The 16991-nt window shown below is 38.6% G+C and overlaps 1 protein-coding gene across 6 annotated transcripts in view; it reads left to right on the plus strand.

Moving 5' to 3' along the window:
* The window catches only part of CFAP97 (cilia and flagella associated protein 97), a 39736-nt gene that overhangs the window by 13810 nt on the left and 8935 nt on the right, over nt 1-16991 (plus strand). For 5 of the 6 annotated variants that reach the window (XM_036458516.2, XM_036458514.2, XM_036458515.2 and 2 more), the window contains exons 2-3: nt 5075-6120; nt 13888-14153. In XM_036458516.2, the coding sequence (XP_036314409.1) occupies nt 5091-6120; nt 13888-14153 (1296 nt within the window). In that variant the 5' untranslated portion in view covers nt 5075-5090. Of the gene's footprint in view, nt 1-906; nt 909-5074; nt 6121-13887; nt 14154-16991 lie in introns of all 6 variants that reach the window. The other variant, XM_036458513.2, reaches the window with a different exon arrangement.

Consider the following 16991-nt stretch of genomic DNA (forward strand, 5'->3'; position numbering starts at 1 on the left):
TCCCACGCAGGGTTTGAGGGCCGACGAACTGTCGTTTAGTTTGTACCCTTTCCCAAAATGTTGTAAAGAGAATCGTTGCTAATTTTAAGTCCATACCATATTTTTTTTTAATTTAATAAATATTGTTCAGATTATTACAATTGTTTCTCCCCCGCCCGACCCCCCCCCCCCATAGCTCCCCTCCACCCGGTTCCCACCCCACCCTCTGCCCTTACCTACCCCCACCTCCACCGTTCTCATCCATAGGTGTATGATTTTTGTCCATGCTCTTCCCGTACTCCCCACACCCCTCTCCCCCTGAGACTTACAGTCCACTCCCTTTCTTTGCCCCCGATTCTATTCACCAGTTTATTCTGTTCCTCAGATTCTTAATTCACTTGACTTTTAGATTCACTTGTTGATATGTATTTGTTGTTCATAATTTTTATCTTTACGTTTTTCTTCTCTTCTTAAAGAACATGTTTCAGCATTTCATATAATCCTGGTTAGGCGGTGATGAACTCCTTTAGCTTTTTCTTATTTGTGAAGCTCTTTATCTGACCTTCAGTTTTGAATGATAGCTTTGCTGGGTAGAGTAATCGTGGTTGTAGGTTCTTGCTATTCCACTCTGGCCTGCATAGTTTCTGTTGAGAAATCAGCTGACAATCTATGGGTGCTCCCTTGTAGGTAATTAACTGTTTTTCTTTTGCTGCTTGTAAGATTATCTCTTTGTCTTTTGCCCTTGGCATTTTAGTTATGATGTGTCTTGGTGCGGCCCTCTTTGGATTCCTTTTGTTTGGAGTTCTGTATGCTTCTAGGACTTGTAAGTCTATTTCTTTCACCCGGTACGGGAAATTTTCTGTCATTTCTTCACATAGGTTTTCAGTATCTTGCTCTCTCTATTCTTCTGGCACCCCCATAATTCAGATGTTGGTATGCTTGAAGTTTCCCAGAGGCTTCTTACACTATCTTCAACTTTTTGGATTCTTTTTTCTTTTCAGGTTGGGTGGTTTGTTTGTTTGTTTTTTGTTTTTTGTTTTTTTGCTTCTTTGTATTTCAAATCTTTGACTTGATTTTTGCATTCCTCTAATCTGCTGTTGAGTCTCTCTCTATATAATATTTTTATTTCAGTCACTGTATGTTTAATTTCTAGTTGGTCCTTTTTCATATCCTCAAGGGTCTCGCTAAATTTATCAGCCTTTACTAGGAAATTCTTGAAAAACCTTATAATCGTGGTTTTGAACTCTATATCCAGTCGTTTGTTTTCCTCCATTTTTTTCATTTGTGATCCTCATTTTCACTCCTTGTCTCCTCATTTTCACTGCTACCCTGAGTTAGTAGGGTGGCTTTGTGTGCTAGGTATCGTATATGGTCCAATGGGTCAGCCTCCCAGTTACCTGAGGTGGACACTTTTGGTGCACCCATTTGTGGACTGTGTGTACAGCCTTGTTGTAGTTAAGTCTTGATTGTTGTTGGTGTCACTGGAAAGAATTGACCTCCAGGCCAATTGTCTGTGTCTGTAGCGGAAGAATTGCTGTGCTGGAGACATACTTATGGGGCAGGATTTGTTTCAGTGGAGCTTTGGTGCTCACTGAGTCTGCCTCTTAAATGTGTCATTTATGGGTGTGAGTTGAAATCTGGTGTCATCTCACAAAGACCATTAGATACACTAGCTTCTGGATCTCCAGTGGGGTGCAGGTCAGCTACTTTCTGAGGCCACCCAGCAGGAGCTACAGCAAGAACTACAGTTTTTTCCTCTTTGCTTGCGGTTTGGAGGTTTTGGAGTTGTCTGGCTGGAGCTGTAGTTTATTTGGTTAAACTGCAGCCTGGAGCTTGGGTGTGTTTGTAGATTGTGCAAGGCGTGGTCTCAGGGAGTCACTAAGCTAGGGTTTGGCAAACAGCAATGGCTGCCATTCAGCATTCTCTGACTTTCTGTGTTTCCAAGTCCCCATGTCCCATGCTCCAGCGCAGTAAACAATGATTGCTTGGCACACCTCTGCAAAAAAGTCACCCTCACTTTCTGACCCGATGGCAGACAGACCAGCTTCCCACCATAGGAGTTTAGGTCCCCTGCCTCTCCCCAGAAACTGGATTTCAGAGTAATCGGGAGCTTGTCTCCTCGGGTTGCAAAAAAACAGCACATCCAATCACCCACCACCCAGCCCACTTCACACGCCTCTGTACCTCAGTTTTTCAGCGCTTGTGCACACCTCAGTGCTCTTTTCTCTTTCCTTCTAGTTGTAGAACTTCCACTCAGCCAACTTCCTGTGGTTCTGGGTGATAGACGTTTTGTCTTTTAATTGTTTTGAAATTGTTGTGTGAGGCAGCAGTTTAGGTGTTTCTCTACGCTGCCATCTTGGTTTGTCCCATACCATATTCTTATTATTTTCTAATATAAGTTGTAATCTCATTTTGAGGTAAATATTAGCTAAAGGATTGCTTAGTGGGTGGGATTTTTGGATAATTTTTCCATACTAAGCTAAATCCTGAGCGCTTAAATCCTTAAGATAATGGTATTGTTGGATATTATCAACCCATATTTAAACTTGAAGATTCCCAGGTACTGGGCTATGCACCTCCTGTCATGAACTGTGACCACTTGGGAGGCACATGTTTAAAACTATTGGGGACTACATAAACCATGTAAATGAAGATAAGGGGGTAGTATGGTGAGGGGAGGAGTGGAGGGAAAGAGAATTGTGGGAAACTAGCTCAGGGAAAAGAAGTAACTTTTCTGCTTACATATCAAAGAGCAGTACCACTGCACAATTATTTTTAAAATATATTTTTATTGATTTCAGAGAGGAAGGGAGAGGTAGAAAGAGATAGAAACATCAGTGATGAGAGAGAATCATTGATTGGCTGCCTCTTGCACCTCCTACCCCCTATTGGAGATCAGCAGCAACCTGGGCATGTGCCCGTGATGGGAATCAATCCCTTCAGTCCACAGATGGATGCTCTATCCACTGAGCCAAACCAGGTAGGGCCCACTGCACAATATTAAATTTCCTGACTCCAAACTCCTTCATTGGTTAAACAGTCTTTGAATCATACTTGTCAGATCCTACTTTAGGCACTGGATATATAAAGGTGAGCTAGCTATCAGGAATTCCCAGTCTGGTAAGGAGACAGAAAGGAAGGGAAATGTTAGCTATGAAAAACAAGTATTTCAAAGAAGTATTTAATCATTGACTTTGGGATTTAGACCTAGTTCATATAATCATGGGGTTGGGAAATAGCATATATTGTACTTCTAATGCATGAATTCCCTACAGCATCCCACTATTCACTCATTGCTCCTAATCTTAGAAAGTAGCCCAGTCCATTTTTGAGCATTCTTAATGTTAAATGCTAAACTCAGAATGGCTTTCTTATGCACTCCATCTCTAAATGCAAGTTCTACCTCTGGAACTACAAGTAACAGCTCTAAAATCTTTTCCCATATCAGTTCTAAGTATCTGAATGCATTCTTTCCTTTGTCATTACTTTTCCTACCGTGTTTCCCCGAAAATAAGACCTAGCGCATGGAAAGATAAGACATCCCCTGAAAATAAGACCTAGTGCAACTTTGGGAGAAAAAATTAATATGAGACACTGTCTTATTTTCAGGGAAACAGGGTAGATGTGGGCCTGTTCTATATATCCTAAATCATGATTTACATTTTAGACTCTTCACCACAGCACTCAGAACCAACTGCTTCAATGGAGTGTGCTATGAAACCATTTGCTTTTAAAATTGAAGAAACTTACAAAATACTTAATTTCAAAGTTGTTCTTAACCAAGAAACAAAGTGATAAAGGAAAAAACAACCCCACTCTTTTATTTCAGCCCTTGGCTTTTTGTAATACAGGGTGAATTATCTTAAAAAAATAATAGTAACCTATTTTCAGATCATCGGCACAACTTGGAATTGTTTCTAAAACCCCATTATAATTTCGCTGGTTTTTTTTTTTTTTAACTTTTTAAAAAAATAAATCTTTATTGCTCATATTATTACAATTGTTTCTCCTTTTCCCCCCCATAGATCTCTTCCACCCAGTTCCCACCTCACCCTCTACTCTTACCTTCCCCCCCACCATTGTCCTCAACCATAGGTGTGCAATTTTAATTCAGTCTCTTCCTGCACCTCCACACCCCTTTTCCCCTGATAATTATCAATCCATTCCCTTTATATGCCCCGATCCTATTATAGTCACCATTTTATTCTGTTCCTCAGATTTTTAATTCACTTGATTTTTAGATTCACTTGTTGATAGATATGTATTCGTTGATCATAATTTTTATCTTTTTTCTTCTTCCTCTTCTTTTTTTTTTTTTTTAAATCAATCTTTATTGTTCATATTATTACAAAGGTTCCTCATTTCTTCCCCCCTCCACCAGGTTCCCACCCCACCCTCTGCCCCCTTTCCCTCTCCCATTGTCCTCATCCATAGGTGCACAGTTTATGTTCAGTCTCTTCCTTCCTTCCTTTCCCCGATAGTAAATCCGTTTTCAGATAGTAAATCAGTTACTTAGCATTTTCTCATATCAATAATACCTCCACATGCCCAAAGATACACTTCACACAAAAGACACTTCCAAATAGGTCAACCAACCTCATCCAGGCCCCGCACAAGGCACTCACAGATCAACACCCCAGTGCTATACTAACTCCACATATCCAGATCTAAGCCTTCATCACTTGATTCAGCAGACCCTCAAGTTCCCGCAAAAGTTTCTAGCCATGTCTGAGAGGCAGCCTTGGGGCGGGGGCAGGCGAGGAGCGAGCTGTTCCGGGCCTGGCTGCTCCAGGCCTGGCCTCTGTTGCTCTGGTCCGTTCCACAACCAGCTGCTCCGGGTCTGGCCACTGCCGCTCCCGACCTGGTTGCTCCGGGCTTGGCTGCTGCTGCTCCGGGCCTGGCCACACCCAACCCGGCTGCTCTGGGCCTGGCCGCTCTCGCTGGGTTATTTTTTGCTGGTTTTTTGGGGAGTCATGTTTCTCTTGATATGTCACCCAAACTTCTCAGTTTGGAAAAACTATACATTACTATATAAAAATAAAAAATATTTCAAAATTACTCTATAGTCTGATGGTTACATTTTTCTTCTTTTCAGATATATATTTGCCATTATGGATCATTTCAGAGATCTATCAGAAGATGAAGTGGACCATTCTTTCTTTGACAGTGACTTTGAAGAATCAAAGAAAAGTGAAAGTAATTCAGTTTTTGACAAGCAAAATGATTGCCCTAAAGAGGGAATAGACAAAGATACAGTAAATGTAAACTCGAAATTTGGAATGCAGAGAAAAGAAAATGATCTTGCTGAGAAAGGAAATGAAAGGAAAGAGAAAATTCCTTCAGAAGAACACCCCGTAGAAAATGATAATACACAAACCAGAAATTCTTTATCATTGACCACTTCTTCAAGATCAGAAAAATTGTGTGATGCTACAACAGGACATAAAATACACTTGACCATTCCAAATAGAATTCCCAAAATGGTAAAAGAAGGTGAAAATGATTATTATACAGATGAAGAGGAAAGCAGTGATGATGGGAAGAAACATTATGTCAGGTCCAAGTCAGCTAAACCATCTACTAACATCAAAAAAGGCTTAAGTAAAAAGTATTCCAGAAGTACTTCCTCTTCCTCTTTGTCCTCCTCATCTTCAAGTTCAGGTGCAGATTGTTCAGCTGCAGAGTCTGATAATTGTACACCTGATTCATCTCCATCATTAAAGAAACATCTCTCTGGTGTAACCCACTTGTCACCAAAACAGAAATATAAACCAGGAATAAAATCAGCAGGAACACAGCCTACAAGTACTAAATCCAAAGTCGGTGACTTCACTGAGGAATCTGAAGATACTGTGACAGATGTCACTCCTTTGTCGACCCCAGACATCAGCCCGGTTCAGTCTTTTGAACTGAGAACATCAAGCAATAAAAAAGTAAAAGTTAAAAGGCAAGAAAATGTGAGTCAAGAAGTGTATAAAAATGTTGAGGATTTAAAAAACAATTTGAAATCAGGCAAAAAAGGGAAAGACAAACATGGAGTAGATCTCACCTCGAAGTCTTCAGTGTTAGATTCCAATTTAGACCGCAGACATAAACAAAAAGCCATACATGACACAATGGACCTGAATCATCTCTTGAAAGGTAATTTTTCTTTTTCAAAACTACATAATGAATTTAATCATTAAACTTAAAGGTATATTGAGCTTAAGTATTAAATGCTATGAATTTGCATTGATTTTTCTAGTAGATTTCTTTGTGATAACTGATATTATCATAACTTTATTAAATATTCCGCAAAAGTTTTTATTTTGCCACATATAACTAAACTACAAGCATGTAAGATGGAGATGTGTACATGGCTATGCCTTTTCTACATTGATTTCTTAGTACACTTTATCACTTTCAACTACTACTATATGGCTTTTTCTAGGCCTATTTGTTCTTACCTGATTTCTTCACAGCCTTTTCCACCTCCTTGGAAGATAAATTCACTTACAATGTTTCCCAAACTTCTCTCATGATGAGAATCACCTGGTGGAGTTGTTAAACTACAGATTCCTGAATCCCAACTAAGAAGTGCTAACCTAGAATTTTTGGGAACATATAGGTAAAATTGTATACTTAACTAGTTTGGGAAACACTGAGTCTTAACATAAGGAAGTTGATAGTTATAATGCTTAACACTTTAATAATTGTGAGCATGTAATGGGATCCTGTCGGAACAGCTGAGGTAGAAACAGGGCATACTCTACATCTCAATTTAAACATTTTCACTGGCTAAGTACAAAGATACATTAAAAGAGTGTTGATTCAGGTAGTGAATTTTGAGTGAAAAATTTTGCAAGTCGTTAACAGCAAACATTGGGTGAGAGTTTAGATAGTGAGGGATGCCTGTGGTTAACAGTGTTAATGTTATTTATTGGTTTAAAATAACTTTTGTTAACAAGTTTAATAAGTTTGTAAATTTGAACTATGAAATAAGCATATGAAACAAAGGTTAATAAAAGAATATAAAATCAGGCATCCCAATCATAGGCCATGAAATATGAAACAGTGTTGAATTTGGGTACTTACATAGTGAGGTGAAGACAATTCTGGAAGTGGAATAAAAATTTTGGGCTTCTGAGTGTCATTCTCTTGACTCTACACCCGTGGTCAGCAAACTGTGGCTCTTTGGCCCGTTGAGTGTGGCTCTTCCACAAAATACCGTGGCCTGGGAAAGTCTATTTTGAAGAAGTGGTGTTAGAAGAAGTGTAAGTTTTAAAAATTTGGCTCTCAAAAGAAATTTCAATTGCTGTCTGGTTGATATTTGGCTCTGTTGACTAATGAGGTTGCTGACCACTGCTCTAGACCAGCAGTAACTATTCTGTGCCCCATTCTTTTCATTTGTAAGGTGAGGTGTTGATATAAGTTGCTAAAGCCTATTCTAAATTGAGATTTTTGGGTTCTGTGAAAAATATTAGAAGGGAAATCCTATATCAGTGGTCAGCAAACTCATTAATCAACAGTCAAATATCAACAGTACAACGATTGAAATTTCTTTTGAGAAACAATTTTTTTAAACTTAAATTTGTTCTAACGCTATTTCTTCAAAATAGACTCGCCCAGGCCGTGGTATTTTGTGGAAGAGCCACACTCAAGGGGCCAAAGAGCTGCATGTGGCTCACAGCCACAGTTTGCCCGCCACAGCCCTAGATAATTTGGCTCAGTGGATAGTGTCGGCCCTAGCGTTGGCCTGCGACTAAAGGATTGAGGCTTTGATTCCAGTTAAGGGCTATACCTTGGTTGCAGGCTCAATCCCTGGCCCTGGTTGGGGCAGGTGTCGGTGGCAACCATTGATGTTTCTCTGTCTCCCCCTCCCCCCTTGCACTTTATAAAAATCAATGGGAAAATATCCTTGGGTGAGGATTGACAAAAAAATCAAACACAAGCAAATATATATAGTGTATATATTAAAAGGGAAGTTCAATGTAGATTAGCATTATTAGATATCTAACATTAAAGTAAACCTTGAAATTTTTTATTAGAATTTCTGAGTATTTAGCCTCTTTTCAGTCAGTTCGGTGGGTGATTTGGAAGACTTCCCACCCCTGCCCCAAGCCTGCCTTTGCTAGTACATAGCAAAAAAGGGTGTGGTTGGAATTAGTTTTTTGACCTTGAGCTGTAAATCCCTTGTAGGCAGAAAGAGCATTAAAAGATAGAGTAGTAGAATATGCAGAAGTTTAGGCATTGGGTTATGGCATGAATCTTGCATATTTAAAGAACAGTGAAGAAGTTGGCATGACTAGATTAGAAGGTATGTTTCAAATACTTGATATAGGTAAAATTGGGTCAGTTTAGGAAGAATCTGTAGGGTAAAATAGAGACAATTTAGAAATGCTCCACAAATTTTACTGCATAGATTCTGTATGAAATAATTAGGTATATTATTAGATGATGTATTCTAAGAAGAAAAATTACTACAAGAAAAAGAAATGGGATTAAGGAAGCATTGAACAAAGAAACTGGTTAAACTTACTGTTAAACTGATAACAACATAGGAGGGAATGAAGCAAACGGCTTATTTAAGGGGAAGATATGGGCCCTGTTGTACTCCATAAGGAAGACGACGCCTATACAGTAGTCCCCTCCCCTCAGGGAATACATTCCAAGACACCATGTAGATGCCTGAAACGGGATTGTACTGAACCCTACACATACTATGTTATTTCCTTGTATGTGCATACCTTTGATAAAGTTTAATATATAAATTAGGCATAGTATTAGATTAACAACAACAATAATAGAACACATACATTGATAAAAAGTAATGTGAATGGCTTGAGGGTCATTATTAAGTAAAATAGGGGTTACTTGAACACAAGCACTGCACCATTGCCACAGTTGATCTGATAACCCAGACAGTTAGTAAGTGACTAAGGGAGGGTGGTGGATACAGCATGGATATGCTGGACAAAGGGGTGGTTCACATCCCAGGAGGGACAGCAGGAGGTGTCATGTGCTACTCAGAATGGCACACAATATAAAACTCACGAATAGTTTATTTCTGGATTTTCCATTTAATATTTTGAGCCACAGTTTTCCACAGATAACTGAAAGGGAAGAAAGCAAAAATGTGGGTGGTTCTCTACTGCGATTAGCTACTAGCACATCCTCCCTGGCAACATGTTTTGTCCCTTTACTGGCAGGCTGCAGTGAACAGGGTTCCAGTAGGTGAGGAGGAAATCTCAGATATCCTCAACACTCTACCAAGTGTTACCAAACATTTGAAGAAATCTAAAATCAAGAGAAGCACCAGACTCACAGTTGAAGAACATAATGCTTGAAGCAGAATTAAAGTGAAGCTTGGTGATTTTAGAGCGGCAAGGACAAAACTGTCTTCACTAATAATGACATGATTGCTTTTTATACTCTTCTGTCACATGTATATAGTGGAGTTTAGCACTAAAAGGGTCAAACAGTGCTTGACATGCTCAAAAAATTTAAGAGCCATTGATATGCATTCTGTGATAAGAACAAAACAACCCAATGATGAAATTGACAAAACATAATCATGAAAGATTAATAGAGTAATTAGACACCCCTCACTCCCACCCCCCAAAAAAGTAAACTGCCTGCTTGTTGACTATACTTGGTCCACAGGTATTTTGTCTATCATACCTTTTTTTTTTAAGTGATGGCATATCAATGGCTATTCCTATTATAATAAATTACCCCAATGCTAGACTTAAAGGCAGGCACTAGAATCACCTGAGAGCTCTTCACTCACATGTCAGGTGGGGTTTGGGATGACATGAACGGGACTGCTGAGCAGAAGGCCCACGTGTGCCCTCTGCGTTGCTTGGCTTCCTCACAGATGGCGGCATCAGGGAAGTTGGATTTCTCACATGGTGGCTCAGATCTCCAAGTTCAGTGTTCCGGGAAACAAGATGGAAACCTCATCGCCTTTTATGACCTAGCCTCAGAAGTCACATAGCTCCATTTCTTCCATATTCTATTGATGTAAACAGTAAGAACCTTCCCAAATTTGAGAGGAAGAGCATAGACCCTCTTAAGAATGTCAAATACCGTATGGACATGTTTTAAAACCGCTTCAGTCCATCCTCTGTCCATATAATTTTTACATATTTCTCCCAAACGCAAAAATACATTTCTCCTTTCAAAAGATTCCCCAACCTCAAAATCCAGGGACTAAAACAGGTCCAAGTGCAGCGCAGTCTACTCAGACTTGGTTCCTCAGTTTCCTGTACCTCTGAGTCCTTTGAGAATCTTCTGCCAGGAAGGAGTAGGAAGGAAAAATTTATTTTGAATCTCATAAGTTCTGGCTCTGTTATATTCTCTCTAAATTTTGCTTGAAAACTGACTGGTTTGTTTTTTAGTCCTCTAATTATTGTGGATAAAATAAATCACTGATATTTTCAACGTTCTGTGAGGAGATCTGTTTAGCCCTGTCCACCAATGGCAATAAGTACCTCGTCAAACAGCTAGCATTATTCCTAAAATTCTACCATTTTATCCATTTCATCAGCAATCCCTTCTAGGCCCTTCCAACTCTACTTGTCACCTGGTCTCAGCCAGTGCCGTCTAATGTAGATTCTTGTTAGAGTAGCACGCCAGTTCCTGGTACCAAATTTTGTATTAGTTACTGCTGCTCTGATAACAAATCACAGATGACTCAAAGACTAGGATCATAATGGCCGTCTATGTGGTTTGATTTCCTCAGCCTGGCAGCTGAGCTCAGGGCAGTCAGATATGTAGGGTGGCTCAGGTCCCAAGGACAAGTATTCTAGGAAGTGGGGTGGGGGCTGCACCTCCTAGGACACACATGGCTGTATCACATTGGTCTGCATAGTCACAAGCCTGCCAGATTCAGAGGACCGGACTGGGAAATGTCACCGAAGTTATCATCTGACAACTTGTTTACAAAGAAGATGAAGAAATTTAGTAAATTTTATTACTTCTTGAAATGTGACTTGTCAGTTTATAAGTTTGGATTTTTTTAAAAAACTTCATAAAAAATCACTTTAAAAAGCAAATATTTTTATTATTATAATTTTTTAATATATTTTATTGATTTTTTACAGACAGGAAGAGAGAGAGAGAGCTAGAAACGTCGATGAGAGAGAATCATCGACCAGCTGCCTCTTGCACACCCCCTACCGGGGATGTGCCCGCAACCAATGTACATGCCCCTGACCGGAATCGAACCTGGGACCCTCCAGTCCCGCAGACGGACGCTCTACCGCTGAGCCAAACCGGTTTTGGCAAAGCAAATATTTTTTTAATAGGGATCATGAATATGCCTACAGGATAGTTTTTTTTTGTTTGTTTTTGTTTTTGTTTTAAGAACTGTTATATGAATAAGATCTTAATATGGCTTGAGATAAAATTTTCAATGGTAACGTTATACATAATTTCAAAATGCTCTGTGTCTCAGCTTAGGTGAAAGTAAAGCTGATACTTCTAGTAAATGGTATTAGATCATTTAAGAAAAGGCTCTAGTAATGATGGACACATATTGAAATACTGAAACAAGTTTGAACAAAACTTTTGTTGAAGCCCTAGCCATGTTTCCCAATGGCATTGACGTGCAGACAGAAGGGTTGTGGGTTCGAGTCCCAGTCAAGGGCACACACCTTGATTGCAGGCTCCAACTTGGGAGTGTGTGGGAGGCAACCGATCAATGTCTTTCTCTCACACTGATGTTTCTCTCAATGTTTCTTTCTCTCCCTCTCCTTCTCCTTTTTCCCTTTCACTCTCTAAACACATCAATGGAAAAATATCCTGGGGTGAGGATTTTTAAAAAATTGTTTCATTGAAGAAAATTAGAGAAAAACAATGTTTCATAAATATGTGAATTTAAATATGTATACATTTATATAAATATTTGTATCCCTGAAAGTTTATTCAAGTTACAAAAAGAGATCTTAATCGGAAAAACCAATGGATCATATCAGGGGTGGGCAAAAGTAGGTCTACAGTTGTGAGTACATGATAGTATATTCTGGTATTATTACTTATTAATTGTATTATAACTATAAACTTACCTCTGCATTTAAAGTTGCTTCATACTTAAGCATATAGGCACTTTAGAAAAACATAATAGTGATACCTGGATTTAGTATATAAGTACTTCATCCATATACTTTTCCATCAGAGTTAGTTTGCTAATTTTAAAAATGTTAGATTAAGTGTTCTTTATATAATTAATTTATTTATAGCTATTGCTTTATTTTACTTTTTAAAATTTTTTTAAAATGCCATTTGGAAAAAGATTTACTTTTAATTTTGTTTAGAATTTAATTTTAAAGGCTTTCATATATGGCTAAATTAATCTAGAAACCTTATTAAATTCTACAAAATGGGCATTTCTTAGAAGCAAGATAATTATGTTCAGCCCATCTATATCTTTCTGAGTGTGTTCTCATTCAGGTTTTGTCAGTTGGTTTTCAACAAATTACCAACAATTAATTTCCTCGTTTTCTATCAGGAAATCACTGTTAATAAAATTTATTTTAAGTTTCTGTAATCTTTGATTATCTATGGTTAAATGTGGGGAGGGCAGAAGACATAGTTTTTGTGACCTTGCTCAAATGTTTTAAATTTTCTGTACCAGTCACATTTTTAGATGAGGGTTAAAAATGCCTCTTCCTCTTATAGTAAATGCTAAGACAGTAAAAGATCTAACATAGGTACTCAAATAAAAACAAGTAACGCTTAGGCTTTTCCCAGTTTAGGTTCTTAGAAGGATATTTCTTAGATCACATGATCTCACACATCTAGGGGAAATGATGAACAACATAGACTGATGAACAAAAACAGACTCAGAGAAAGAGAAGCACTGAACAGACTTTCAAACCTCAGAGGGAAAGTAGGGGAGGGTGGGGGTAAAGGGGAAGAGATCAACCAAAGGACTCATGTTCGTGCATATAAGCCTAACCAGTGGCCATGGACAACGGGGAGGGGCAAGGGAAGTGAGGGCATATGTAGGGAGGGGTTTGGGATGGGATTGGGGGATGAGGGCAATTATGTGATACCATAATCAATAAATACATATATATATATATATATATATATATATATATATATATGTGTGTATATATATATATATATATATATATATACACACACACACACACACACACACACACACAGTAAAAAACATAATAAATGTGCCAGTATATTACTAATCTGATATAATGTATTCATTTTTAGTACTGACTTAAACTGAAACATTTAACAAGCTGAATAGTTTTAGAAACTTTTATGTGATAATTAGTTTGCAAAATATTTTTCTTGGTTACAAACTTTCTATACAATATATACATGATGGCTTATGTTTAATCGGGAATGAAATGTTTGACTTCTACAGAAGTATTTGTTTTAATGCCAATACAAAATACTGTAGTAAAATATTTTCAGATTAACTGGAAAATTTCAGAATATTCTGCATTTGTCTTTGCCATTTTCTACCCATTGTTTTCACCAGTCATTGCTGAAGACATTTTATTTTTGAAGTATGCCTTCCAAGTAACAAAAACTCTCTAAGTATTATATTGGTACACTCAACCAGAGGTTTCCAACCTTCCTAACTATTAAGCTTCCTTGGGGAAACAAGATGAACCTGACGGGCATTTTCCATAAATTACACCTACCTTAAAACCAGCACCATGTACATTTCTTATTGTTTGGTATATAGCTTTTATTCCCAAAGAACTCAGCATAAAATGCTAAGCTGCCTCTGGATTTTTATTTTCTACACAATTGTAGTGTGATGTCAATAACATTATTTCTTCTATGTATTTTCATGAATAAATGTAGTTTTAATTTTTTAAAATTAAAGCAAATACCATCATATTTCATGCTACTTTCTCTCGCCACTTTTCCTTCTGTTGTCCATTTCTGTAGCTTTTCTGGAATTGGATAAAAAGCGACCAGAGAAACATCACTTAGATCAGCCTTCAGCAGCACCTAGGAGGAACTACTCTTTCACAAGAGAGGAGGTGAGACAGATTGATCGGGAAAATCAGAGGCTTTTGAAAGAACTGTCAAGACAGGCTGAAAAACCAGGAAACAAAAATATGATGCCTAGAAGATTTAATCATCCCCCTAAGTTATATCACAGTGCTGTCAACAGACAGAAAGAACAACAAAGGATTGAAAGAGAAAATTTGGTAAGTAAAAAAATTTTTAGTCATCAAGGAAATGTATTTGTATTGATTTGAAACCCAGTGTACTGGAAACCCAAAGACAGCCCAATATTTAAACTTAATTATATAAAAGAAGATTTAGACATGTTTGTAAAAGTAGAAATACATGATGAACTATGGCCTGTAAGGTACAGTGTGTACAATGTGTAGCTTTTTTCCCAGCAACCCATATTTTAAGGGAACCTTAAATGAAAATACTGAAACTTCCATTATATATTTGACTAGATCTGTTAAATCACTACAATAATACAGGAAATTATGTCAACGTTCATCCTATATAATAAAAGCATAGTATGCAAATTTCCCCCTCAACCAGGAGGTCCTCCGGGAATTTGACCAGGAGGAGGTGGGGCTGGCGAGGGGGAAGGGAGGGGGGTCCCGAGGCAGCAAGCGGCTGGGGGAGGGGGGTATTGAGTGGCAGCCACTAGGGACCCTACCAGGGCACGGATTTCATGTACTGGGACTTTAGTATGCATATATTATCCATGAAATATTTAGTCACTAGCTTAATCTGTTTCACTTTACTGTATCCCTGAAAGCTAACAAATTTATATATCACTTATCTATAATAATAAAAGGGTAATATGCAAATTGACCAAAAGACTGAAGTAGAATCTGACGACCTTCTGGCAGATGTATAGAGCTGGCCAGCGATTGCCCCACAGAGGGAGGCCCAAGCCAGCTAAGTGATTGTACCCAACACCTGTGCCCGAAGAGGGAGGCAATTGGTGGCAGGGATTGGGGGCAGCACCATACAGATGGAAAGCAGTGGTGGGGGCAGGGGCCAGGGCAAGGCCAGCTGCTGGCAATCAGGAGAAGGAAATTCCCAATAGGCCCTGATCCCAGAGGGATTCCAGATTGCGAGAGGGCACAGATGCCAGGCTGAGGGGCACACCCTTCCACACACCCCTACCCCCCAACCACTGGTCAAATTTTGTGCACCAGCCCTCTAGTTTTAAAGAACATATGTGTTCTCAAAGAGGTCAGATTTAGTGAAGTGCAGTATTGTTAAAAAACATAGTTATATTTTGATGTTCTAAGAAATATATGTGGCACCGAAGCCGGTTTGGCTCAGTGGAAGTTTGGCTCAGTGGAAGAGCGTCGGCCTGGGGACTGAAGGGTCCCAGGTTCGATTCCGGTCAAGGGCATATACATTGGTTGCTGGCACATCCCCAGTGGGGGGTGTGTAGGGGGCAGCTGGTTGATGTTTCTCTCTCATCGACGTTTCTAACTCTCTATCCCTCTCAATTCCTTTCTGTGTAAAATCAATAAAATTTATTTAAAAAAAAGAAAGAAAGAATTATATGTGGGGACTGTTGAAAATCTTCATATTAAAAACTCATAGCATTCAAAACTACAGTTATAAGGTTATTCAACAATATCCTAAAAAAGGCCGATAAAATAAATGAGACCTATGAGGATATGAAAAAGGAGCAACTAGAAATAATAAGGGATCAACAAGAAATGAAGAAAACATTGTCTGAAATAAAAAATATTATACAAAGTCCTAAAAACAGACTGGAAGATCGCAAGAATCAAGACAAAGATTTAGAACACAAAGAGCCAGAGGACACTCCTCTGCAGAAGGGAGAAGATAAGAGAATCCAAAAAGTTGAAGATAGTGTAAGAAACCTCTGGGAAAATTTCAAGCGAACCAACATCAGAATTATGGGGATTCCAGAAGAAAGAGAGCAAGATACCAAAAGAGTACTAGAAGAAATAGTGACAGAAAACTTCCCCCACCTGGGGAAAGAAATAGACTTACAAGTCCAGGAAGCCCGCAGAACCCCAAACAAAAGGAATCCAAGGAGGACCATACCAAGACATATCATAATTAAAATTCCAAGAGTAAAAGACAAAGAGAGAATATTAAAAGCAGCAAGAGAAAAGCAGGTAGTGACCTATAAAGGAGCACCCATAAGATTGTCAGCTGATTTCTCAACAGAAACCATGCAGGCCAGACGGGAATGGCAAGAAATATTCAAGGTGATGAATAACAAGAACCAATAGCCAAAAATAATCTACCCAGCAAAGCTATCACTCAGAATCAAAGGACAGATAAAGAGCTTCACAAATAAAAAAAAGCTAAAAGAGTTCATCACCACCAAACCAGAATTATATGAATTGCTGAAGGAGGTTACTTAGGAAGAGGAAGAAGATAAAGATAAAAATTATGATCAACAAATACGTAGCTATCAACAAGTGAATCTAAAAACCAAGGGAATTTAAAAATCTGATGAATAATATTAACTGGTGAATATAATAGAATCAGAGGTATGGAAGGGGAGTGGACTGACGATTCTCAGGGAAAAGGGGAGTGGGGGTGCGGGAAGAGACTGAACAAAAACTGTGCACCTATGGATGAGGACAATGGGTGTTGGGGAAAGGACAGAGGGTGGGGTGGGAACCTGGTGAAGGGGAGCAATTGAGGGGGGGAAGAGGATCACATTTGTAATAATCTGAACAATAAAGATTTATAAAAATTAAAAAAAACAAACTCATAGCATATTATTTTCTTTTAAAATTCTGTTCATGCTGAAACCGGTTTGGCTCAGCGGTAGAGCGTCGGTCTGCAGACTGAAAGGTCCCGGGTTCGATTCCCGTCAAGGGCATGTACATTAGTTGCAGACACATCCCCGGTGGGGGATGTGCAAGAGGCAGCTGGTCCATGTTTCTCTCTCATCAACGTTTCTAGCTCTCTTTCTCTCTGTAAAAAATCAATAAAATATATTTAAAAATAAAAAACAAATAACATTCTGTTTATAATAATTGCTGATGTTTACTGAGCTCTTACTAATGCCA

This window comes from Pipistrellus kuhlii, unplaced genomic scaffold (assembly GCF_014108245.1).
Source record: "Pipistrellus kuhlii isolate mPipKuh1 unplaced genomic scaffold, mPipKuh1.p scaffold_m20_p_3, whole genome shotgun sequence".
Taxonomy (NCBI): domain Eukaryota; kingdom Metazoa; phylum Chordata; class Mammalia; order Chiroptera; family Vespertilionidae; genus Pipistrellus; species Pipistrellus kuhlii.